Source organism: Lissotriton vulgaris, chromosome 6, assembly GCF_964263255.1.
Source record: "Lissotriton vulgaris chromosome 6, aLisVul1.2, whole genome shotgun sequence".
NCBI classification, from domain to species: domain Eukaryota; kingdom Metazoa; phylum Chordata; class Amphibia; order Caudata; family Salamandridae; genus Lissotriton; species Lissotriton vulgaris.
Genome location: NC_141694.1, coordinates 1,113,729,404 through 1,113,754,121, shown reverse-complemented (window position 1 = coordinate 1,113,754,121; position 24,718 = coordinate 1,113,729,404). Strand labels below are relative to the sequence as shown.

The 24,718-nt window shown below is 42.5% G+C and overlaps 1 protein-coding gene across 1 annotated transcript in view; it reads right to left on the bottom strand.

Annotated features, from left to right (window-relative positions):
* The window catches only part of LOC147708507 (uncharacterized), a 381,831-nt gene that overhangs the window by 186,315 nt on the left and 170,798 nt on the right, over positions 1 to 24,718 (bottom strand). The window contains exons 5-6 of the mRNA XM_086927193.1: positions 19,055 to 19,121; positions 10,660 to 10,850 (exon numbers count right to left, since the gene is read on the bottom strand). Coding sequence (XP_086783319.1) covers positions 10,660 to 10,850; positions 19,055 to 19,121 — 258 coding nt within the window. The remainder of the gene's footprint in view (positions 1 to 10,659; positions 10,851 to 19,054; positions 19,122 to 24,718) is intronic.

The window sequence follows — 24,718 nt, the reverse complement described above, 5'->3', positions numbered from 1 at the left end:
AGGCATCCGCTGCGCTCTGGGCTGTGGCCTGCTGTCGGATCCCCTTGAGGGAGGGACACGTTTTTTGTTCTTGGCGGAACTGTTCTTGAGTGGGGCCACCTTCCTGGCGCCACTGGGCCAGCTCCGGGAGGTCGCGGAGTGGGTCAGGTTCTTCGCCGTTGGGCCCCGGTGGACCGGGTTCAGAGGTGGTGTCTTCAGTGACGACCTGGTCGTGGAGGGTCCAAGATGGCGGCTGGGCCGGAGACGGTGGTCTGGGAAAGGGTCTGGGCCAGCCGAGAGGGTCGAGGAGATGAGGTCGAGTTCCGTCGGGGAAGAGCTGGGGGCGGCCCGGAGGGGCGGCACTCGTGGAAGGTGGAAGGTGCTGCTCTTGGCCGGGGAACAGGGGTAGCGGTAGTCCGGGACCCGCCATGCGGGAGGGGTGGGACCACGCCACGAGGCCGGGTCCAACATGCTGCAGTTGTAGGTGGCAGATTTGAATGCCTGTCAACAGGTTGGTAAAGAAGCGGAGGGGCACCCCCGTTAAAAAAGAATTAATGCAGCTTTCACGTGGAGCTAACACCGGCGTTGAGAGAGAGTCTCAGTGAAATATCCACAAATCATGGAAAACATGGCTCCGAAAGTGCTTTTTAGTTCGAGCATTCGAAACCTCTTGTATATACTTTAGTATATACTTTAGTATATACTTATATGTGTATGTACTTTGTGGGCTCTGGAAATCAGCCCTAGGACTTGTATGCTTCCGCTTAGAGACTTTTTTTCTGGTCAACTGCCTCTATTTAACTGTCTTGAAAGAAAACGACCATCAGAGATCTGTAAAATACCAGAATTGCTTTCTGCTTAGGGACTTTTTTTTTCTATTTTTCTGGCTACTGCCTCTTTTTAACTTTCTTGATAGAAAACAACCAGCAGAGGTCATTAAAATACCAGAATCACTTAAGCATTCTCTAGATTCCAGTCCATAGAAATGGTCTTCCATGAGCACCTGTAGACAATAATAATTTTTTCAAATCTTGTATTTTCAGTGAGATGACTACCGAATGCCCTGATTTTATATTAAAAACAAAGCTTTGGACTATACCATTTCCCGCTGAGAGGCAATATTTCTCTCCATGTGTTAATATACCTGGATCATCACGCAGTTTGGTGATTACTTCCCCTCCATGTTAAAGAACTGTAGATGTTTCAGCACCCAGGCTAATGCGCTGCATAACTAAATACATGTAAGGTCCCAAAGGCGAGACCGATTGCATTGCAAATGCTTGTTTATTTTAGTTATTTTCTATATTAACGTAAATAGCGGCCTTTTATTTTGCCTGCACTTCCGGTGCCCAGTTAGACGGTGATTTATTTTCTGCCTCTTTTTATAAACTTTTGTTTGAGAAGGCTCCCTTGAGCTACAGAGCCGACGAGCTTATGTTGATGCACCTGCACCCAGCGAGTAGTACAGAGACCTGTGAATACTTTCATTCCCAGCACCCCAAAACAAATTGTTGCTGTCTACTGATGAAGGAATGAATCCAGAAACACTTCTAGAGTTACACAGCATAGGCAGCACCAACAAGGGGGAAAAATGATAGACTTCTACTGAAGTAAGTACTATCATGAAAAGCATTTACCATGATGCATAGGGGCAAATTGAGTGCTGGGATATGAGGTAGTGTGCTCTCACCCTACTTCTTTTTATAAACTGTTTAGGTGACATTGTAACATTGTTATCTGCCTGCGATTTGAGTGCTTGGTCAGCTGGTAATTTATTATTGTCTCCTTCATAAATAATAATAATAAAATGCATGGCACCACAGAAAGGATAAAAGCACTAGTAAAAAGGCCACGTAAGTGAATGTTATTTACAATTTGACAGCCTTATGTTTTTCCTTTGTGTGACATTTTTGCAATACATTTTTTATAAACAAATTGACCATCACTCCAATCTGCCTGGGCCAGACCCTTTGGCTTTGCCAATGTTTATGTAAATACAATAATTGGTTTCTGTCAAATAACAAAAATATGAGAAAAGCTCAAAGACAAAAGAAATGAAAACCAAAAACAACCACGTCTTATACAGTTAGTCTACAAAGTAAATTGTAAATATAGTCATAACTACGGATTGTCCTCGTCGAAAAAGTCAATACACGTTAACAATTCAGCAAAACGTTCTTCTTGACACACTACCTATGGCACAACAATGGGAATGGTCATAAAGAGATAAGGCAATTGGATATTGGCAATGAACTCAAAGCCAATATCGCCATAAGAACACTTATATTTGTCCACAAAGAAATATGTGATTATACAGTATATGAACTTGTCCCAAACTCTAGAGAGCACACTCATGGATTATCTTCATTGGATCATTCTTGACCAGAAACGATCTGAAGATATTTTTGCATCCTTTACGGGTGGATAAGGTCCTCTTAATTTTAAATTCATAGCTACGACTTTAAGGATCACGACCGAACCAAAAGAACAAGTTGCAAACCTTTTGTAATGTTCTTTCTGATCAGAAGATCAGATCCTGCAGATTCCTTGCATGAACCTTTCCAGGTATCAAACTAGAGCTCCCAATCGACATCAGACGTGCCACGCCCTTTCCCTGAACACCTTCAGAAAGGTTCAAGACCTGGCTCTTCGACTGAACAGAACGGCGGACACCCCTCCCATGGCCTTGAGACCCTCACGGATGGGTAGCGTGCTTACAATTCCCTGTTTGATTGAGCTGGAAACAATGTACTATCATAGGAAAATCATTGGCACCAGGTGTCCCTAGACAACCTCATACAGAGAGCCATGTTGTGTTTGGATGTATGATCAGACTAACATGTATAAGGAGTTCTTCTTGCTGATCAGTTATGTCCTGATTGCCAGGAGTCCATCAATTCTTAGGTGCATTAGATGCACAGGTAGAACATCAGCAGCAAGCAAACCAAACACGAGGAAATAAATATCATCGAAAGGGGTTGTGCAGGTTGGTAAAGAATCTGCCGGAGCGGACTATCCATCAGAAATAATGGCACCTAAGGGTATTGGATGGAAACCCCCCCTAAAGCATCCTTCTAAGGACTGTATTGACAATATGAAAGAAACAGCAGAAGAACGTACTGGAGAATAGCTCAACAGAAGTAGGCTGACTCTTTCCTGCCAATTTTCAGTCAATAATGCTTCATGAAAGATTGCACAGACGACCAAGTGTCTGAGTCCGGAAACTAGGAAACCACTAAACAGAGCTGAAGTAGCTGCAACCTCTCTTGCACAGAGGACCTTCATTTATTTAAGAGTTTTACTTGCTAGCTCATAGCAAGATATCAACCTAGAAATAATCTGGTCACACTAACTTTTAGTTAATTTACTGCCATTATAGGCAATGGAAGGCTTGCCCTCAATATGGAAAGAGATAGTTCTCTGAATATATTGACTGATCGCCCCTTTTGGGTCCAATGTAAGTAATTTTTCCTCCATTTTAAAGTGGTAGAAAAACAAATGGAAGATGGGTCTGGGTCCTGGCAGACATATTATTTTGAGGCAACTTTAGGAAGAATGAATGATGTTACCCTTAATGTAAAACTATTGTTAGAGAAAAACATGAAAGGTGAGGCAGAAGATGGAGCTTCAGATTCACTTACCCTCCCATGCGCCGTGCGATTTACCCAAGACACCCCTTATGAGGTCAACAACTGAAATTTGCCTCCTGCATGAAGTATGGAGCATAAAAGCCTCGTGTTTTTATGGAGACATGCTTCCGAAAAAAAAATTCCAACAAAATAAAAAATTGAGTAAACAAACGAAAAAACTGTTGCTGTCCGACGTTGGTAGAGCGGAAGGCAGGATATCCTCGGACGTAATATGCAGACATAGTTTCCTGCTACAGGAAGGGACTGACTTTGAGTGATGTTTACAGGGATCAAGTATCTCATCTCCCTAGGAGTAGGGAGGCTTCAGTTTAGTCAATTCTGCTGATATACTATTTCCCCAGGTACAGCTTCCAGGCAGTAGTGTACAAGAGAGCAAATAAAGTAGGGAAAACCAAGAAGAAACATACAACAAGTATAGTAAAAATGGGGTAAGTGGTTTCCGCAACTAGAAACATGGCATGAGAAAAACAGTAAAAAAAAAAAAAAAATCTAAAAAGTCAACATCAGGATGTGGTTAGAAGAAAAACTGACAAGAGAACAAAATTCTAAGGACAATGTCAAGGTTAAATCCATAAGATCAGTATGCAGCCTGAGCATATCTGGAACAAATCCCATCCGAAATTAAGAATATGTCTTCCTCAATGTGAGCGGACGTTCAACAGGAAAGGCCATTTAGTGGGCTTGGTCCCCTCCTCCAATCGCCTGCTTCCGTCCGCCCTTTTGTGGAGACAGGGAGTGCAACCAATGGTAATTCCCAGGTTAATAAAGAGTATCAGGGACAGTGGCTCTTTCGGATTCACTAAATAACCACTTTTGTTCATTCTAAGGGAAAACTGATTCATCATTAAACAAGACAACTCTCGGTCACAAAGCTAAAGTACCTATAGAATATTCATAAATCAAGTTACTTACACAACATATTTGGTCCTCTAAATAAGAGAAAGCGGTGCAGTGCACGTGAGTTGTGACAAAAGTAAATAAAAGAAAGGAAAACCTTTAGTATGACAGTTAATGCCAGGTGTAGGAAAGGTTCATGGTGGCAAATGTTGAATTTGATCAGAATGCTCATTATATCAACAATATATTTATTCCAGTCCACGATTTTAAGGAATCAACTTTATGACCCCAATTAGTACTTTAAGACAAGGCCTTCGTAAGGACAGTACGGATGTACCTCTGGAGAGATGGAGATAAATTGGACATGGAGATTTTTTGAAGAGTAAGCAAATTTCTTTGGCATCATCCCAGTCTGCCCCTTATTTGAATTACTTGCTCCCCTTTCTTCCCAGGAAATGATCACATTAATGGCAATCTCATGTTGTTCCGGTTCACAGGTGATCCTTGCCCTGCCCAACTAGTGAAGAAGTGGGAGCTACAATTCCTGACCATTTACAATTCATGGAAAAATACTATTGACACACCTTTATTGAAAAGGCCACACCTTGATCCACGTTGTCAGTGCCGGGACACCCCCAATGGGGGTAGCTGTTCGCGCTCTACAAATGACTAAAATAAATAAATAAATAGTACTAATTTCAGTCCAATTTCACTCACTCCTTGATTAAAGAAATTATCGAGAAAGGTGAAGCCTTGTCAAGCTCAGACCTCTGCAGAAACCAATACTATTCTTGAGCCTGCCTAAATAAGTTTTTTTCTGGGATGAGACATAGAACTCGCAGTGCTATCAGATCTGAATGACCTCGGAGTGGAGTTTGATGGCAGTGGCGTGGGGCCTTGATCCTGCTCAAACTGTTCTCCGCCATCCACACCGTCAACCATCACCCCCTTTTGTAGAATCTACAGGGCAGCAGCTGTCAAGACATGGTACTCACCTGGTTCAGTTGTTTTCTATCCAACAGATCCCAAAGGGGTGTTTTAACACAAATATCATCTTCACAACATGATCTGAAATAGGGAATCCCACAAGGAGCTATGCTATGTCCATGCCTTTAACATCTACATGCAGTGCCCTTGGCATGTACTTCTACTTGTATGCAGGTGATGCACGGCTTCTATTTAACCTAACTCAGGTGACTCCTCCTCAATATTCTAACGTTTCTAGCCACTTTATGCCCAACCTGGCAGCTGTACATTGCTGAATGTCGGCACATTTTTTGCAGTTGAACCCATCGAAGACTTGGGTTCCTGTGATACATGCCTCATGCCCTTTCTGGAATACCTTAGAAGTCCCTCTGCCAATTGACTCCTGTCCTTGTCCTGCCAAAACAGCAAGGCATGTTGGGCTTGTCTTGGGTGAAAAGATCACTCTGGAACAGCAAGCTGCAGCAGTAATTAACTCCTGTTTACACCATCACAAAATCCTGCTACAAGTACTATTTCCCTTTCTTTACTCACAGTACTATGTTAAAGTGAATAATGCCTTAATTAAGTCCAGGATTCACTATGGGGAGAGTTAACTTAGGTCAGTTTTAAGAAAGCACCCAAAGTATTCAGCTGATTGAAGATGCATAGTCTAGTCTGATAAAACGTTTCAAAAGAGGGAGCATAACTCCTTGTGACCCGGCTTACTTCATTGGCTCCTCTTTTATTTTTTTGAAACATATTTTATTGATTTTCAGCAAATTATACCACAAGGCATAATACAGTGCAAGTAAGTGGGACACAGATTCTTCATTATAACAACTTTCCTTAGTTAAAGGACTATCCACAGAATCCCCTATCTATGTTTGCATTGGACGCCTCACATCAAGCAATACATCATGCACATTTGAGTGTTCTTAACCATATATTATGATGTTACATGTTTTTCATAAACCTAAACTACCCACAAACCCACCCCTCCCCTAGGTAACGGTCTTCGTCCTTTCAGTAACAATAGTATTGTGAAATACAAGAAATAGGCAGTACAAAATTACTTCGAGCATTTCCCACAGTACATCCTAATACACAACCATGGTCTCTGGCCGAGTGTAAATAACATGTAATACCTTCATCCTAACCCAGCAAATCTAGGTCATACGTACGTATACTTTCTAACATAGCCTGCCATTCAAGGGATATTGGGGTTTTACACAGACCTCTGGTTTCTTCCCTACGCAGTGCCGCACTTTCGGCTCCCCCCCAGCGTAACAGTTCCGTATGCCACGCAAGAACCGTAGGGGGTTTGAGGGACTTCCACCTCATAGTAATGTTTCTAATTGCTAACATGAATGCGAGGTTAACAAATCGATATTGGACTTTCTGAGAGGCGATTCGAGTTTGGAGCCCCAGGAGACATTCTGCCAGCGCGGTAGTAATAGCAATCTCTGTGGCAGATTCTGTAATTTGTCGAATCGTGTCCCAGTAATTTCGAAGATGTGGGAATTCCCAAGTCATATGTATAAAACCAGCTCCCTCCAAATGACATCTTGGACAGATTGGCTCCTCGTTTAAAGGAGAATCTAGTTTAATCCCTCTAGCATGCACATCTTGCTTAACTTTTTGAGATCTTTAAATCAATGATTCTTACATATTCCACCCACAGGGAGAGTTAATTACAGAGATCAAGCTTGTTAAGTTGCCATCACAAGCTCAGGAATATTTCTCAGTGCCATTTTACATCGAAACATCTCTTGCCATTGTCTAGAAGTATTTGTGTTATGTTACATATAGGTACCCCAATATAGGCTCAGGTAGTTACCCAACTTCTCACCAATATTCTCCCCTGCAATTACACTGCATAACGGTTCTTAGTTCTGACCTTTTACCTAGTTACGGTAATGTCTTAGAATGACAAAGGGTTTTCTCCGAAAAGCTTAAGACTCATTCATTATGCATGAGGATTCTTGGAATCACAGCAGGACAGCAGGTCTACCATCTTCTGCATAACTATGTACAAATGCCATTCCTTCCGTTATCCTAGTCCGACATGACACAGCAAGGTATAACCCCAGGGGGTACTACTTTGGGTATATATACATCATATCTTGCTGAGGTAGTTAGAGGAGAAAAGGACTTCCATGCCGACAAACTGACGCGAGACGCTGAGGTTCCTGCACTCAGACACTCCAGCTCGCAGTGGTTTGACATCCCTTGCGGGGTGTCCATCTCGAGACCAAGACATGGTCCCACAGTCTCTCACTTCAGGTAATGGGGCTGACTTTATCCTAGAGGGATTCTTGGCTTTACACCTACGTAAATGCTAGGTACACTTAGGTACATCTGGTTAGGGTCGCATTGTAGGAGTATGCATTTATTACTGTCATGTATTTTATATACTTGGCTGTATTAATTTTTTTAGTACGATGGTAGAAATCTACCATCCTTTTACTCTTAGTGCTTATAATCATTTATATCGGTTACTGTCTAATGAGTGTTTCAGCACACCTGTTTTACAATAGAATGACGCTGGTTCAATAAAATGCTTATTGAAAAACGTCCCCACCGTTTATTCTGTGTATCTCTCTGAGACAAAGTGTGACTGAGCGAAAAGTAGCACACTGTTTCCACGATCCCTGATGGGACAGGGTTGTCATGTTCGATAGTTGCCAAGAACTATTCTTCCCTTGGTAAGAGGGGCTTCTAGTGGCACTGTGAGATAGTTGGTATACAGTCTAACATACTCTGTAGGGGTGTCTAGAATCAGTCCGGACACCAGTCCTACATTGTATGTTGTCTAAAAGCACAGATCCTATATAGGTTTGTAGGAACTACATGACAGTTGAAACCCTGGCTCTTCAATCAATAGCGCCTAATTTTCTTTCGTAAGAACTCAGTTTATGTCAGTTATTGCCACAAAGCTTTGGCATCTATACAGTTTAAAAGTACCTATTAACAAATGGATGGTCTATGATTATACCTGTTGGCCAAACAAGGTAGCAATGAACCAGCCCTGCCCCATTTTCATGGTGTTAGTAGGCATGTTCCCGTTGTTAAAGAGCTCCAATCTACTTCTGAGGTCCCTTCTAGAATGTATCAAATACGTTTACCATTAACAAACTGCGGACAACGCTTTTACATCTGCTATTACATGCAATGATGCTCCTGACACCCCTTCACTGCGCTATATATGGGAAATGCAGCTTCCAACAAACTAGTGTCAGATTCCACAGCAATCCTGTTGATGCAAAGATACTTCACTAACTTTTCTTATCTGGTTCAAAAACAGGATTCTTTAAGAGGAACAGTCTTGGGTCTCCCAATCAGCATTCAGGTCTGAATCCATGCAACGCATGACTATCCCTAACATAGGGGTGGATCAGATAAAGATCTCTCTAGTTACTTGGCTTAGGTTATTCTCTGGGAACTATTTCCCCATTTCTGCTAGCTTAGTGCGTGCTCAGGTGTAACAAGAACTAATGTACAGCATTTTAGCTTCCTGTGGCATCAACTTTGCACCTTTCCTGGTAACTTTAATAACTAACTATAAAGTTAAACAAGATTTTAGTGGCATATCAATTAGCCTGTGAGTCATCGATTGGGTTTATTCTCTACAAGACTACGGATCCTAATTATTACAAACTGGTCGGATTTAAGGTAGTCAGGGACATAACTGGGATATGGCGGGAAATCTGTAGGAAATGCGCTCTGGCCTCGATACATTATTTTACTGTTTTATGAGGTAATCCAATATTCCCTGAAATATTTCAGGGCTATGTCAGGAAAGCCGGGCAATTTCATGGGTGTCAATAACATTGGGCAGCTTTATGACAGCCAGGGTTTTTGCTCATTTTGCTAATTAAATGTGGAGTTTGGGCTTCCGCAGAACTGTTTTTTTAAATATCTCCAAGTAAGGGACTATTTCATACACGGACAGAAACTTCTTGATATACCATGTATTTCAGAAATACTGTTGGGTATATGAGAAGCCTGTTAAAGTTAGCACATTCTATCAGAAACTCACCTCATTAGCCCACCACAACAGTATGGAGATATCTGCTACATTTAGTCGGCTTCTTGTATCAGATATAACCGCAAAAGATATACAGTAGGCCTTGGATACTTTAGATCGATCAGTGGCCTCCGTTAGCTTCAAATTGCAGCAGCATAGGATGATTTTTATTTTGTATTATACCAGAGCTTATTTCTAAGTGGGCAACATCTCGAGTTTCTGTCAAATTGGACTGGCCGAAATGTAAGCTTTTTTCGGCAGACAAAGCATATGTTTGCTGACTGTCCTATGTTAAAGCTATTCTGAACTTATTTACTTTCTTTGCTTACTGGGCATTTGGGTCTTGAGTTTCAGCTTACAGAAAAGGAAATCCTCCTTGGGTTTTAACAGGAGGCTACTTGCTTTGAGAGGTCATTCACCTCAATTACCATTGTATGCCTGTCTATGCATTGCCAGTGTGTGGATAAAACATACCATTCATAATGGTAATGAGTTTTGGGTATTGTTACGACAGGTTCTTGAGTCAGAACTGGCCCTAGCTAAGGAAAGAGGTCCTCGTTCCTTAACGAAGTTCAAAAGGATCTGGGCTAGTCTGTGATGGGCATGGTACTGTTTCAGTGGGCCCGATTCACAGAACTAACTTAAGACAAAATCCTAAACTTACTACTTTTGGTATTCACAGCAGTTAGGATTTTGTCATAGGTTTGTCTTAAGACGGACTTAAGACAGACTTAAGACAAAATCCTAACATAAGTCAGTCTTAAGTCTGTCTTAAGACAAACTTAAGATAAAATTCTAACTTCTGTGAATATCAAAAGTAGTGTGTTAAGGATTTTGTCTTAAGTTGGTTCTGTGAATCAGGCCCATAATCTCTATATCATGATGTTAAATAATTGTATTCTCTTTATTTCCCTTTGTCCCCTAATCTCTCAATTGTTCCCTTTGTTATCGGCCTCTACTTAACCTTGTTCCAATTATGTGTAACATCCTTTGTATGTGTCAACTCGCATTTTGGTATCTATCTTACGTGTATTGTCTTGTCTTATTGGCTATAAAATAACATTTTAAAAAGAGGCAATTCAGTTATTAGTGGACAGAAAAGAATACAGCTCACTTCCTGAGAGAACAAAACATCACATTCTTCGAATTATTAAACATAGGGCCATGTGCAAATTTATCACAAAGAAGCAGTCCACTTACCTCCTTCTTCAGGTCCTTAAGCCCTATGCTGCCACAGACCGCTTCAAGCTCCTGTTTGTTGAGGTAGCCATTGTTTCCGACATCTAATTCTTCCCAGATGTCCCGCACCTGGTTTTCGGTCATGTCTGAGCAGGGGCTACAACCTCTTTTTGGACTATCTAATATGTCGGTGTTCCATGATTTCATTTGGCCTAAAACATAAACGCAAGCACATGGCTGGTTAATGAAGTTATGTATCCCATCATACTGTGTTCATATTATCACAATACCAGCTTACCATAGACTCCCATTATGTTTATTAGTACTTATGTGTGCTACCTCCCTTTCTAATCCCTGCAGGGGGTTAATTTTTAAAGTTGCCACTCTATATGATTCCTAAATCGTTTTCTTACAAGAACAAACATGACTTTTGAATATAGAAATTAGCAGGAAACTTGAAATCTGAATGCGAGGGCAAATGGTTTGTAAGAAAACAAGGAAAGTGGTGTACTGCAGAAAATGGCAGCATTCAGGGTTTTTAAATTAAAAAGGGCAGATTGGTTCCAATGGAAAGGGAAAGTGAATCTAGGTTGAGGAGTTTCCTCTACCTCTCATAAGTTAAAAAAAGTTTTAAAAAAATAAAATAATGAATAGCCGGAAAGATGCATCTTAGAAGGATAGAGACTGTAGTTAAAAGGGGGATTGAAAAGTACCAGAGTTGAAGAAATGGTCAGAGCTGAGGTGAATGGGATGAGGTAAAAGAGCCTCTAACAAAGCATAGAGAGTTGGCATAGTGGTATGCTGCGAAGAAGGGGGTCGATAAGAGTCTTTCTTACGGCAGGCAAGATGGCAATATACATCTAGGTATAAACGTATTGAAATTTAACAATTTTAAATAAAATGACTACTTTAAAAAGATCAAATCAGAAAATGATTGTATCTTACGTCCAGTCTCATACTTGTCACAGAACGAGAACTGCTCCCCCACTGAAGTGTGACATCACACCAACTGTGATTAAAGACGAGGCCAGCATCTGCGACGATCACACAGCACTTCTAACTGCTCAAATCATAATAAAAATGCATCACATTTTGTCAAGGAGATCTGCTGTGAGGAGAGATTTCTTTTCAAAACCAAGCATTGCTGGAGTTCACCTTCTGGTGGTTTGCCAGGATCCTACTGCTTGGTCCATTGAGGAAGCACAGAGAGACCACAGTCTTCCTGGACCTACACAAGCCCAGAAGACAAAGAGCTTCTCCGGACTCGGTCTGCCCGCCGAGACAATATTTCAAGGTCTTCCGAGAGTAGGGAGCAAGCTCCACCCATCAGAGTCCCGACAATATTTTAGTGTGGATCTCAAACTGAAACAGTGTTTTCAGCAAGTATCTCGTTTGGGACTTGAGATGGGGACCTCATTCCTGATAACTGCAAAGCCAGAGAAGGTAGAATTCAGCACGTCTTATAGAAAAGAATGAGGAGGTTTTCCAAGATAAGTTGGGCTGTTAAAAATGAGCAGAAGAGTGATATAAAGAGCAAACTGAGTGACTGAGGACAACAACGGGTAAAGCACAACATCTTGGTCTGGATAGCTAAGCCAAGCGGAATTTTGTATACTCAATGTGCACCCCCCACTCTTTATGTGTGGTGTTTTGTGGCCTATGTGTTTAAAGTGAGGAAGGAAAAAAACACACAGGATTATACACAAACTATCAAAAATACCACATCTCGCGTTCAGTTTCCTTCACAAGCACAATAATGGAATGGAGAAGATAATTTCCAGTCACCCTCACCAACTGGGCTTTCTCAGGGGAAAGCTTCCCATTTTCTAGCTCCTGTTCCAGCCCATCTTTAAAGCAAGGCTGTGGAACCCTATGCCATCCATGCATACAAATGCAACCTCCTCTCTGGCTGAAGACAAAGGAGAGACCCAGGAGGGAAGCTGGGTCATGCCTTAGGCTTATGCAGTTATGTGACACCATACTGTTCTTTACCAAAGAGCAACTTCTGAGACCGCTAGTTCCAGGGATGCAATCAGCAGACCCTAAAGATCGGTTACTCCGATAACTGCACTAAGGGCATCTTCATAATGTCTAAAGAAAGGAGATATGGCAACCTTTTCTTAAGTGTAATATTTTCTGCAATGATTTCTGCACACTGGAAGTGATGGCTTGTGCTTTATTAGAGGTCAAATTTTCTCAGACATCTTTAGGTTTATAGCACTATGCCCATAAACTTAAGTGAAACTGATTTAACTGGAACAGGGTTCAAATAATTCCATGTAACTATAGGAATATGCTACTTACCAGTATGCATCTGTTCTTGGCATAGAGGGCTGCAGAGTGGTACATTATGAATAGATCGCCATCTGGTGTTGGGCTCGGATGATTGCACTTTGTTTTTCTCTTGGAGAGTCTTTTGTATCTTGGTGAATCCTCCCTTGGTTGGTAGTGCGCATGGGCATCGGCTCCATCCTTAGATTGTTTTGCCATAGTAGGGTTAGATGGAGTAGTATGATAGAATACAGATAAGAATGCCCATGTAAGTGTATCTAAATAAGATAAAGTTGGAACAGACACAGGTTTCCGGGGAGGCTGGGAGGGCATGTACCACTCTGCAGCCCTCTATGCCAAGAACAGATGCATACTGGTAAGTAGCATATTCCGTTCGAGGCATATGGGCTGCAGATGGTACATTATGAATAGACTATACAGCAGTTCTCTCCCTAGCGGTGGTTGCCCGTGTCTGTTGCAACTGTCTGAAATAAAGTTTTTAATACTGCTTGTCCCACTCTAGCTTGTTGTGTTGTGTGCACATCTACACAATAGTGTTTTGTGAAGGTGTGCGGTGTAACCCAGGTAGCTGCTTTGCATATGTCATCTAGTGGAATGTTTCCCAAAAATGCCATAGATGCTCCTAGTTTACGTGTAGAGTGAGCTCTAGGAGGAACAGTTAATGTTCTCTTTGCTTTTAAGTAGCATATTTGAATGCATTTTACAATCCATCTGGCAATGCCCGCTTTAGAGATGGGATTGCCTTTATGTGTAGGAGAAAACGCAACGAATAGCTGTTTTGTCTTTCTGAAAGTTTGTGTTCTTTCTATATAGTACAATATTGCCCTTCTAACATCCAATGTATGTAGGGCTCTTTCTGCTACTGTTTGTGGTTTTGGAAAGAAAACCGGTAATTCCACTGACTGATTGATGTGGAATGCCGAAATTACCTTTGGTAAGAATTTTGGGTTTGTTCTAAGAACCACTTTATTTTGGTGTAACTGCATGAATGGTTCTTGAATCGTAAAAGCCTGCAACTCACTTACTCTTCTAAGTGACGTGATAGCTATGAGGAAGGCCACCTTCCATGTGAGGAATTGTATTTCACACCTATGCATAGGTTCAAAGGGTGGCCCCATTAGTCTGGTAAGTACTATGTTGAGATTCCAGACTGGGGAAGGTGGTCGTCTTGGTGGAATGACTCTTTTGAGTCCCTCCATGAAAGCTTTAATTGCTGGTACTTTAAACAGGGAAAGATGTTGCCTGTTTTGTAGGTACGCCGCTATGGCTGCGAGATGAACTCTGATAGAGGTATATGCTAAGTTACATTGCTGCAAGTGTAGTAAATAGCAAATGATTTGTTTAGTGGATGCGTCCAGAGGGTTGATGTGCTTACTGTTACAGTGTATAGCAAACCTCTTCCATTTTGCTGCATAGCATGCTCTGGTGGTAGGACGTCTTGCTTGTTTAATGATTTCCATACATTCTGGTGGTAAATCTAAATATCCAAACTCTATGACTTCAGGAGCCAGATCGCTAGGTTCAGTTGTTTGGGATCTGGGTGCATTATTTCTCCATGGTTCTGTGTAAGATGCATGGGTAATAATCTTAGTTTTTGATGTGGCACTTGTGAGAGTTGTAGTAGCGTGGTGAACCACGGCTGTCTTGCCCACGTGGGTGCCACTAGTATCATTGTCATTGAGTGTTGCTGCAGTTTCCGAACCAGTAACGGAATTAGTGGGAGAGGAGGGAACGCGTAAGCAAATTTGTTGGACCAATTTATCCATAGTGCATTGCCCTGGGACCGTTGGTGTGGGTACCTGGATGCGAAGTTTTTGCATTTTGCGTTCTGATGATTGGCAAACAGATCTATCTCTGGTTGCCCCCATCTCTGGAAGAATGGCTGTAGTATTTGGTCGTGCAGCTCCCATTCGTGTACTTGTTCTGACTGTCTGCTTAGGATGTCTGCTATCTGATTTTGAACTCCTGGTAGGTGTTCTGCTAACAGATAGATCTTTTGAGGAATGGCCCATCTCCAAATGTCCTGTGCTAGTTTGGATAGTTGGAGAGAGTGTGTCCCCCCCTGTTTTTGAATATAATACATTGCAGTCATGTTGTCTGTTCTGATCAGGACTGCCTTGCTTGTTATTTGCATTTGTAAAGCCTTTAGTGCTAGAAATACTGCTAATAGTTCCAGGTAGTTGATGTGCAGTTTCTTTTGCTGCACACTCCACTTCCCCTGCACTGTGTATTTGTCCATATGCGCTCCCCATCCGGAGAGCGATGCGTCCGCTGTTATTATCATTTGTGGAATTGGCTCTAGGAACGACCGTCCCTTGGAAATGTTTTCTGTGTTCCACCACTTCAGAGAGCGATACGTCCGGTCGTTTACCAACACCAGATCTGTAATCTGACCTTGAGCCTGATTCCACTGTGTCGCTAGACACTCCTGTAGCGGACGCATTTGTAGCCTGGCATGTGGTATTAGCAGTATGCAGGAGGACATCATGCCTAACAGTTGCATAAACACTCGTGCTGGTAGTGAGTGTTGTGGTTGAAATCTTTGTATTAACCCGACCATTGTCTGTATCCTGATTGGGGTATGCTATTGCCTTTTCTGTGTCTATCGTAGCCCCCAGGTATTGTTGAATCTGGTTTGGTTGCAGGTGTGACTTTTTGTAGTTCACCGTAAACCCTAGGTGGTGCAGCAATTGAATTGTCTTCTGTGTGTTGTGAAGACATTCTTCTTGTGACTTGGCCTTTATTAGCCAATCGTCCAAGTATGGGAAGACATGTATTTGTTGTCTTCTTAGGTGTGCTGCCACCACAGCTAGGCATTTTGTGAAAACTCTCGGTGCTGTTGTGACACCGAACGGAAGGACTTTGAACTGATAGTGTTGTCCTTCTACTACAAACCTTAGGTATTTTCTGTGGGCTTTGTGAATTGGGATATGAAAGTAAGCGTCTTTTAGATCCAGTGTAGAAAGAAAGTCCCCTTTCTTCAGTAAAGGGAGTACTTGTTTGAGCGTGACCATGTGGAAATGCTCCGAATTTATGTAAGCATTGAGAGGTCTGAGGTCCAATATTGGTCTTAGGGACCCGTCTTTTTTGGGGATTAGGAAGTATAGAGAGTATACTCCTGTCCCTTGTTGATTTTTTGGCACCTTCTCTATTGCGTGCTTTTGTAGAAGTGCTAGTACTTCTTCTTTTAATAATGTTAGATGATCCTGACTCATTGGACGCTGTTTGGGGGGGATGTTTGGTGGGGTAGCTGTGAGTTCCAGGCAATAACCATGTTGGATAATCTGTCTCACCCACTTGTCTGATGTGATGTTTTCCCAGACAGGTAGGAACTGTGATAGACGTCCCCCGACCGGTGTTATGTGGTCTGGGGGGAGTTCTATGAAGTCACTGTTTTGGGGTTGAGGCGTTGCGGTTGTTATTATTTCCGCGGCCTCTACCTTTGTTGTTGTTACCCCTGTAATTTCCTCTTGAATTGCCTTTGGGTGATGTAGGTGTGAAAGAGGTGGATTGCTGATTTGTTCCTGTATTTTTTGAACCCCTCTATAGGTGGATCTACGAAAGGAACCTCTTTGTGTTGGCTGCTGCAATGCTCCCATTGACTTCGCCGTTTCTGTATCCTTTTTCATTTTTTCTAAGGTCTCATCTGTGCTTGAACCAAAAAGTGTCTTTTGATCAAATGGTTGGTTCAGTAAGGACGTTTGTACTTCCTGTTTGAATCCTGAGATTCTAAGCCATGCATGTCTCCTTAACATGACACTGGTGTTGATGGATCTTGCTGCAGTGTCTGCTGCGTCTAGGGCGCACTTAATGGAAGTATTAGTTATTATTTTACCTTCCTGTATTAACTGATCTGCCTTTTTCTGATGTTCTTTGGGGAGATGTGTGATGAGTTTTTCTAATTCATCATAATATGCCCTGTCATAACGTGCAAGTAGTGCCTGTGTATTGGCTATACGCCAGCTATTTGCCGCTTGCGATGCTACTCTCTTGCCTGATGCATCTATTAATTTTGACTCTTTATCAGGTGGAGGAGCCTCTCCTGTAGATAATGAGTTTGCTCTTTTACGAGCGTTTGAGACTACAAGCGAGTCCAGAGGTACATGCCCTTTGATAAATATTGAATCCTTTGGAGCCGCCTTATATTTTTTATCAATTCTTGGGTTTAACACCCTAGCCCTCACTGGGTCTTTGAATATTTCTTCTGTGTGACTGAGAAGACCCTTCAACATAGGAAGAGTACCTGATGTTCTTTGTGCATTAGGTAGCGTCTCTAACAGGAAATCCTCTATATGTATGTCTACTTTATGATATTTTGCTGCCCTATTAATAAGCTGTACAAACCCTGTGTTATCATCAGGTGGTGAAGGCTTTGAGGGATATAACTCTGGGTCGTTGTCCTCATCTGACCCTACGTCATAATTTTCCCATGGGTCATCCTCATCTGGGATGGTTTCATCATCCCTTTGAGGTTCTCCCTCCCCTGGATCACTGTCTACATCAGACTGAGGTGTAGATGGTCTTGGTGTGGAAGGTGTATGAATATTTGGCATAGTGTGAGGAATAGGAGAAGAGGGTGTGACTTTAGGTCGAGGAGAAGCAGGAGGAGTTGTATTTGTCCCCAGTGTTCTCTTTTTTGAAGGAAGAGATTTATCTTCTGTCTGTTCATTCTTTCTCTTCTTCGTCACTACTTTGCCAGTTTGCGGATCGATAAACAAAATCTTTTGTTTGGGATCTGTCTGTTGCTCCTGAATCGGTACCGAAGGCCCTGGTTCCGAAAGGTGCTTATGTTTTCGATCGTCAGTGTTCGGTGTTTTCGGCACCGAGTGTCTACTCGATTCCGACTTCCTGGGTATCGAGTGAGTCTTGGACGACGAATCATGTTTCTGTTTCGACATGGAATGTTTCGATACCGAACTTTCCCTTGTATGGAGCTTCGGTGTCGAAGTCGATGTCGACCTTTTCTCGGATCCGACATGGTGGGAGGCCGAGTGTTTCGGTTTCAGTTTCGTTGCCGGGCCCGAGGGCGGGGCGTCGGAAACTTTTTTCTGCGGTTTGACCGGGCTCGAAGGCGGGGTCGTTACCGCACGGGGTCAGTTTTTCGGTAAGGGGACGTCGTCACTCACGGTTTGTTGCACGTCGAGTTCTTCAACATCCGACTGGTCCCCTTCCGACCCCGACTGATCCTCTTCTTCCTCAATTTGCTCGTCTCCGAACAGCTCCAGGATCGCCTCCGACTGCATTCTGGAAACCTCGTGTCTTCGAGCTCGACGATTTCTAATCGTTAGCTTGGAGGAGAATGCTGCGCAGGCTTCGCAGTCCCTGGATTCGTGTTCAGGCGATAGACAGAGGTTGCACACCTCGTGTAGGTCCTTGTGTGGGAACTTAGCACCACACGTTGGACATTTTTTGAATGGAGTCCTTTCCATGGACTCCGGGCTTGACTGCGTCGAGAAAGGCCTCCTGTTCGTCGACGTAGATCAAAGTTTTTTCTTCGATTTTGAATTCGCAACGCGTCGGAATGGAAATGAAACGCGTTCGATAACAATACCGTCGAATTGGAAAGGGAATACGCGCCGATAAATCACTTTTCCCTGAAGTTGATCTGGAGCGTCTTGATCCTCATCCGAACCCGATGGCGGAAAAAAACAATCTAAGCATGGAGCCGATGCCCATGCGCACTACCAAGCAAGGGAGGAGTCACCAAGATACAAAAGACTCTCCAAGAGAAAAACAAAGTGCAATCATCCGAGCCCAACACCAGATGGCGATCTATTCATAATGTACCATCTGCAGCCCATATGCCTCGAACATGTAGTTACAGTGCGACTTACAACCAATGACACTATTCTAATAGGTTTACTTTTTTCAGTTAAAACATACTTAACTTTATTCACCACAGTTGATAAAACTCTTTGAAGCCCCTTTGATTAATTTGTGCAGTACTACAGATGAGCTGGGTGTATCTTGCTGCTTTATCCTACGTCCCAGCATCCTCCCTTGCCCCACCAACAGACCTTTGCTCATAATTATGCTCTTTTTTTCTGTTTCCATCCATACCAAAGTCATTGTCCTCAGAGCTAAAAAGCAAAAAGTGTTTGGCTGTCATTTGCAATCAATTTACCTTGTGCCTCAAAGGTTTCATTTTGAGGTTCTCTGGCGCTCTCTGCTTCTTCATCTGACTTCAGACTCTGAAAGGTCAAACAGCAAGGTTAATTAAAAGAGTGCACAAAGGACCACTTCATGAGCATGGAACTAAACTGTTACACTAATGGATAAAAGGGAATAGGATTACTAGAACTCCCATGTCTAAACTGATTGGATGATGGTAATGCAATTATTATGTTTGATATTTACTTGTATAACAATTACTAGGATATAAATCGTATCTATGCGCATAAACAAAGAAGTGACTGAAGGACCACTGAAGAGTGGCAATGACCACATGGATAAGAGAAGTGTTTCCAGGGTTTTCCTAAAGATTGGAACAGTAGATCAATGTCTCACTTCTGGTGGTAGTGTCTTCCATTCTTTTGGCCCCAACATCAAGAAGCCCTGATCACCTTTTCATGTCAAGAGTTGTCATGAGTGCTCTAAGGAATTTAGGCTCAGAGGTCTAGTGGAGCAATATTTGCCAATTTTGTACTGAAGATGCTTGTCGTGGCTTTTAATATACCAGGCTTTGGATTCTACACAAAACACATCCCCAACAGGCATCCAATGCAATGATCTAATTTCTCCAGGAACGCACTACATTTTCCTGGTTTTCTCAACGAGGCAAACTAATGTGCTTCGCATGCCATGAGTACGAGCAATATGAGATCAAGGAGGATCTCCACAAGAAGACATTTCCATTGTCCAAATTGTGGTGATTAGGATCGATTAAGGGACTGGCGCGTTTCAGTAGTCGAAGACCGAACAACCTACATTTCACAATAAAGTCAATATGAGCACTGAAGTTCAGCATTCCATATTTCAAACGAGCCAGGCACACGCGGTTGATGCCGTGAAGTTGTTCAGCATTCCATATAATAGCCATTTTGTTTTGCCTGTTTGGCAAATGTTGTATCCATGATAACTCGGCCTGGAACCACTGTAAGGTCACTCTATTCCTTGTGCTTATATACTACCCATCTTGTCTCAATTAAGCTTCAAGCGATATGGCTCATCCATGTGGCCAGGGCCTGTAATACTTCCATCTCTCCTGATTTTATACTCATCTGCTCCTCCCTGTGTGATGCTCTGAATGGAAGTGCCCTTGGTCCCTCAACGAGTACAGAGATAAGAGCATTTCACTGAAACATCTGCTGTTAGTTTTGCTTGACATTCTTTGAGGAACTCCTCTTTTGCGTACATGTGTGCATTTATGACAATTCCATAGTATGGGAATACAATATTCCTCATTGAGGCATTTCAGCTTTTCACAATTTAATGTGCCCCCTCCACTCTTCTAGCACCCCACCCCCGCATACGTATATACTTAAAGAACCGGCTTTCTAAAAAGTGAGACAGTGTGTTTCCAATTTAAGGACGTGAACGGGACAGAGTTGGCAAAAAGCCCACAGCAAATGACCCTGGCATTCTTGAGGGTGGAAGTCTGGAGGACACCAGGTTACTTGGTTGGAGTCTTCCTGTTATTATGCCGGGACCAGCCCCTCATTATACAGTTAATGCCAAATAGGTTATTATCAGCCAGTTACCGTTTGTCTGGCCCTTCCAGAGGAGGTACACGGGTACTCTTCCTTTCTGCTCATACGTGTCCTGGGATATATATCCCTGCAAGTGACATGCCCAATACTGAACCATTCTATTGAACTGTGTACTTTGCGGTCTTGTAAATTCGACTTTTTGGATCAAGTCTTTCGCGCCTATACTGGCATATACACATTCGGAGCCCTGACGAAGTTCCTACAAGGAACAAAACGCATTGGCTGTGTGTCGTTCTTAGTAAAGATTACCTAAATAAAGAAAAACAATCTTCTATGGACTCAACGCCCCTGTGTTTGATTACAACGAGTGCGCCTTCTGCCTTTTTATGAACACTACTTGGAGCGCTGGATGAGATAAGGGTGCTACACAGTCCTCCGGGCCCATACACACCTCTGAAAGAGCAGCGCACAGGTTTCTTATAAGCACACTTGTGATTGGTTGCTGCAGTAAAATGGGACCCAAGGGTACGTCTTCAGGAGTGTCTATGAAAGCTGCAGCTTTATACTCAATATCTTTGGGAAACTGTTGCATAAAATTGTTAAGCCTCCATTTTAAAATTATAGATAAGACATGGATTCAACTACAATCACCACCCCCAGTAAACACTGAACAGGGCTAAGCTCCCTCACTGCCCTCTTTGTGCAACAGGAGTTGCCAAGGAAACCTTTTCCTGCCTTTAGCTTTTATTCCAGCCAATGGACGTAAAGCACTAAACCTTTCAATAATTAACCATTCAGTGTTTTGCACAAATTCAATGAACTATGTTAACAAGGAAGGAAGGCCTTGATTCTGGCCAGTGATATAAGATGGAACTTTACGAACTGGGCTTCTGGCATCATAAACTACTTTGAAATGGTATTCACTGGATCATTTCTAGAAGCTGCATTCATTTAATGTGCGAGTATTAACTATGTAGAGAATAACGTTTGCTCCCACTAGCTCCCCATTACTTAGGGTTATTTATTTTTTTATACAGCACCGGCATGGTGATTTCAGGCATCAAAATACAGTATGTGAGGGCGAAGGGGAATGTTTCCAACAATGCGCTTTGCAACAGATACTTGGTCACACAAATTGTCTTGTGTGGTGAACAGTTGCACCCAAAACTCTTAGATATACCCATGGGCCATAAGTCATATGCGTTGAGCTTACACAGTGAGTAATAAAATAAATGTGTCTTTCTGACACAACTCTTGTGGATTGTGGTACAAAAGAACAGTGTAGCAGATATACACTTTATGTGGTGCACATTTACTAAAATACTCGTTCGGTGTCTTTCAGAGGACACATTGGACAAGTTTTACCATCCACGAGCATTCCCTAACTAAGATGTACGGGAGAATGCATGAGAATATGTATATATACATGTTTTATAAAATAAACTCTGAAATATATGTGTTCCAGAGATCACACATAATTGCACAGACGCAAAGAACACATAGAGGACATCTGCTATAGAGCTATGTGAACTTTTTTGAAAAATAAAGAAGGAAATCTCATATGTCATGGTGGGTTTACTGAAAGGAATGATTAACTCCAATGCTCAGAGTACAACAAGTCATTCAAATCCCTTCCAGTCACCCAGACATACTAAACTCCACTGCTGCTCAGGCTGTGTACGACAGACAGCCTCCATCTGCTGAAGGTGTAAACCTCTTTACTTGAGCCTCAGTGACAGATTAACTAATCCTATTGCCAGTCAAGAAACACGAGTTGTAGCTACAAATCATTAATCAGTGTTCACAGCAAGTACTCCCTCCGCAGTTTATTCCAAGAGAAAACCTCTACTGAAATGCAGATTTTTAGGATAAAAAACGTTAAAAAATTTTTTTTTTAAATTAAAGCAAAGATGAATGAAGTAGCTCAAACTTGTCTGTCATATTGCACGTCAGTTTGCGTTATGCACATATTCGGTACTTGACGTGGGTCTGAGTAATGTTCCTTGTGGCGGATGTCGCTGAACGGGGGTGAAGGAAAACGCAGTATGGCGAAATGTAGGAAAAAAGGAATGGCCATAACATTATTTTGAAGGTGGGTAGGACATTTGTGACAGCAAGACGCTTCACTCTATTTTGTCTTTCCACTTCCTTAGGGCCCATTCCTTTAGCCCCACCTTCATGAATGTCTGTAAAATTCATGAAGCTTTTCCTCAGCCATTTCTCATGCTGTTATTTTCAAGGGACTCACTGGCATTATTATTTTTCGCTTTGCTTACTTTAAGGTGTATACAGTATACTGTGTGTATTGCCATGTTGAGGCAATAAACGAACTGGTCTTGAACGAGTAGGGAGCTGTGTATATGGCACATACTGTCTCTAGACGTATCTGCCACATATGCCGTGAGCTACAAAATCCTGAACGCATCAATTACGCCCATCTAAAAAAAACATTAACTGCATAAAATGTACCATATCTAGAAGCTACCTGATCTACTAGGGAGGGGGGCAGAGGATTCCCCTGCAGGAGAGAGAAGTTTACCTGCAGTGACAAAGAGGAGGGACTTGCCCAGAAGAGCAGACGGGCTAGAGAGAGTCGTCATAGAAGCAAAACTATCTACTAAAGTTGTTCTCCCTGCTACACCAAAGATTCAAAGCTGGACTACAGCGTGTGATCACACCCAAACAGGATGAGCATCAGAGAAGTCATCCGCAGTGCTGGAGTGGATCTCTTTGAATTTTTCCCATATAAGTCTGGTGAACTGCATAGAAGATTCTAAACAGGACTACTACAAGTGGTCACACCCAACTAGGAGAAACACTATATGAGCTGACCCATGTGCTGGAATGAGTCTCTCCGCATTCCCACTGAACCTTTCCCTCTGTGTTACGAAGAGAAGAGTGACCGTCTCCTACAGTTTCCCTTATGTTGTCCCCCCAACAACTGTGATGAGTGATGGCACCATCCATGACCTTTGACCCACCTAGACTCAACTAATCCACCAGTGACCTAAGGGAGTGCTCTCATCACTGTTTGGTTGGCAGGTTAGTGTTTGGGACCAAAGCTGGTCCCACTGAATGCCAGTGTCATCAGTGGCATCACGTGTGACACCAAAAGGGGCGTCCATCCACACACAGCACATTTATCAAGGACCTCAGGCAGGGGTTAGACTGCACTGCAGAAGTTAAACGGTAACTCAAAACTATTCTAGAGACATGCACGGCGTAAAATACAGAATGTGCAATTTCTGATCGCTAATTAACCAGGCAACATTAAGAGCTGGAGCTGTGGGCAACAGGCGCAGTAATCTAATCGCATTTCTCACTGTGAGCCTGCACCTCTGAAAGTGCCTCCACTGATCGCTTCTTCCTTACCTGTAGTGTCTGGTCAGAACCTTGTGTTCCTTTGGATGATCTATTAGTGCTGTATTATGCAGTTAGTGCATAAAAGTACTTTTCCCTTTTTCATGCAGCTAAAGAGACATTAATGACTTCTGTTGTGTGATTGCTGATTTCTAAGTCTCTACAACCACAGTACCTCCCCGAAAAGCATTGGATTCCTCACACTTGCCACCAGAGACTCAAGGGCTGAAATGATGTACTTGTGTTCAGTTTTCAGCAGCTACAGTAGGTCAGGTCCCAGGACATCAGTGCTAAAAGGCGTCTACCACCTCGGTTGTGGTTCCGTAAACGTGCTTGCCACAGGACACCCAAAATAGTTCTGACAGAGACCAAAATGTATCAGTCATTTGCTGCGTATAAATGGCCATTGGATGACAGAAAGCATCAGAGAGAGTGGTCTATTTCTAATTTCATACTCAATCTAGTGGCCCAGCAATCTCTGGAATAGTAAGCGAGCTCTCAAATTTCCGGATTTCAGGTAAGAGTAGATTTTCCTATCCTGTGTTTTTTCTCTCCATGTTGATACTTGTAGTCCTTTATTTGTAACAGGATAAAAACAGTGCTTAATTTGAGCAGGTGATTTCCGGTGCTCGGCTCCGGCACTTAATTGCCAATACCGGTGCTTGTGACAGCCTTCCACAAGGTGGCGCCGTTTGGCTAATTTAGAGGAGACCACAACAACAGTTAATTATTAATTCAATATACATAAAAAATGACTACTACCTGCCTCCCAAACCATT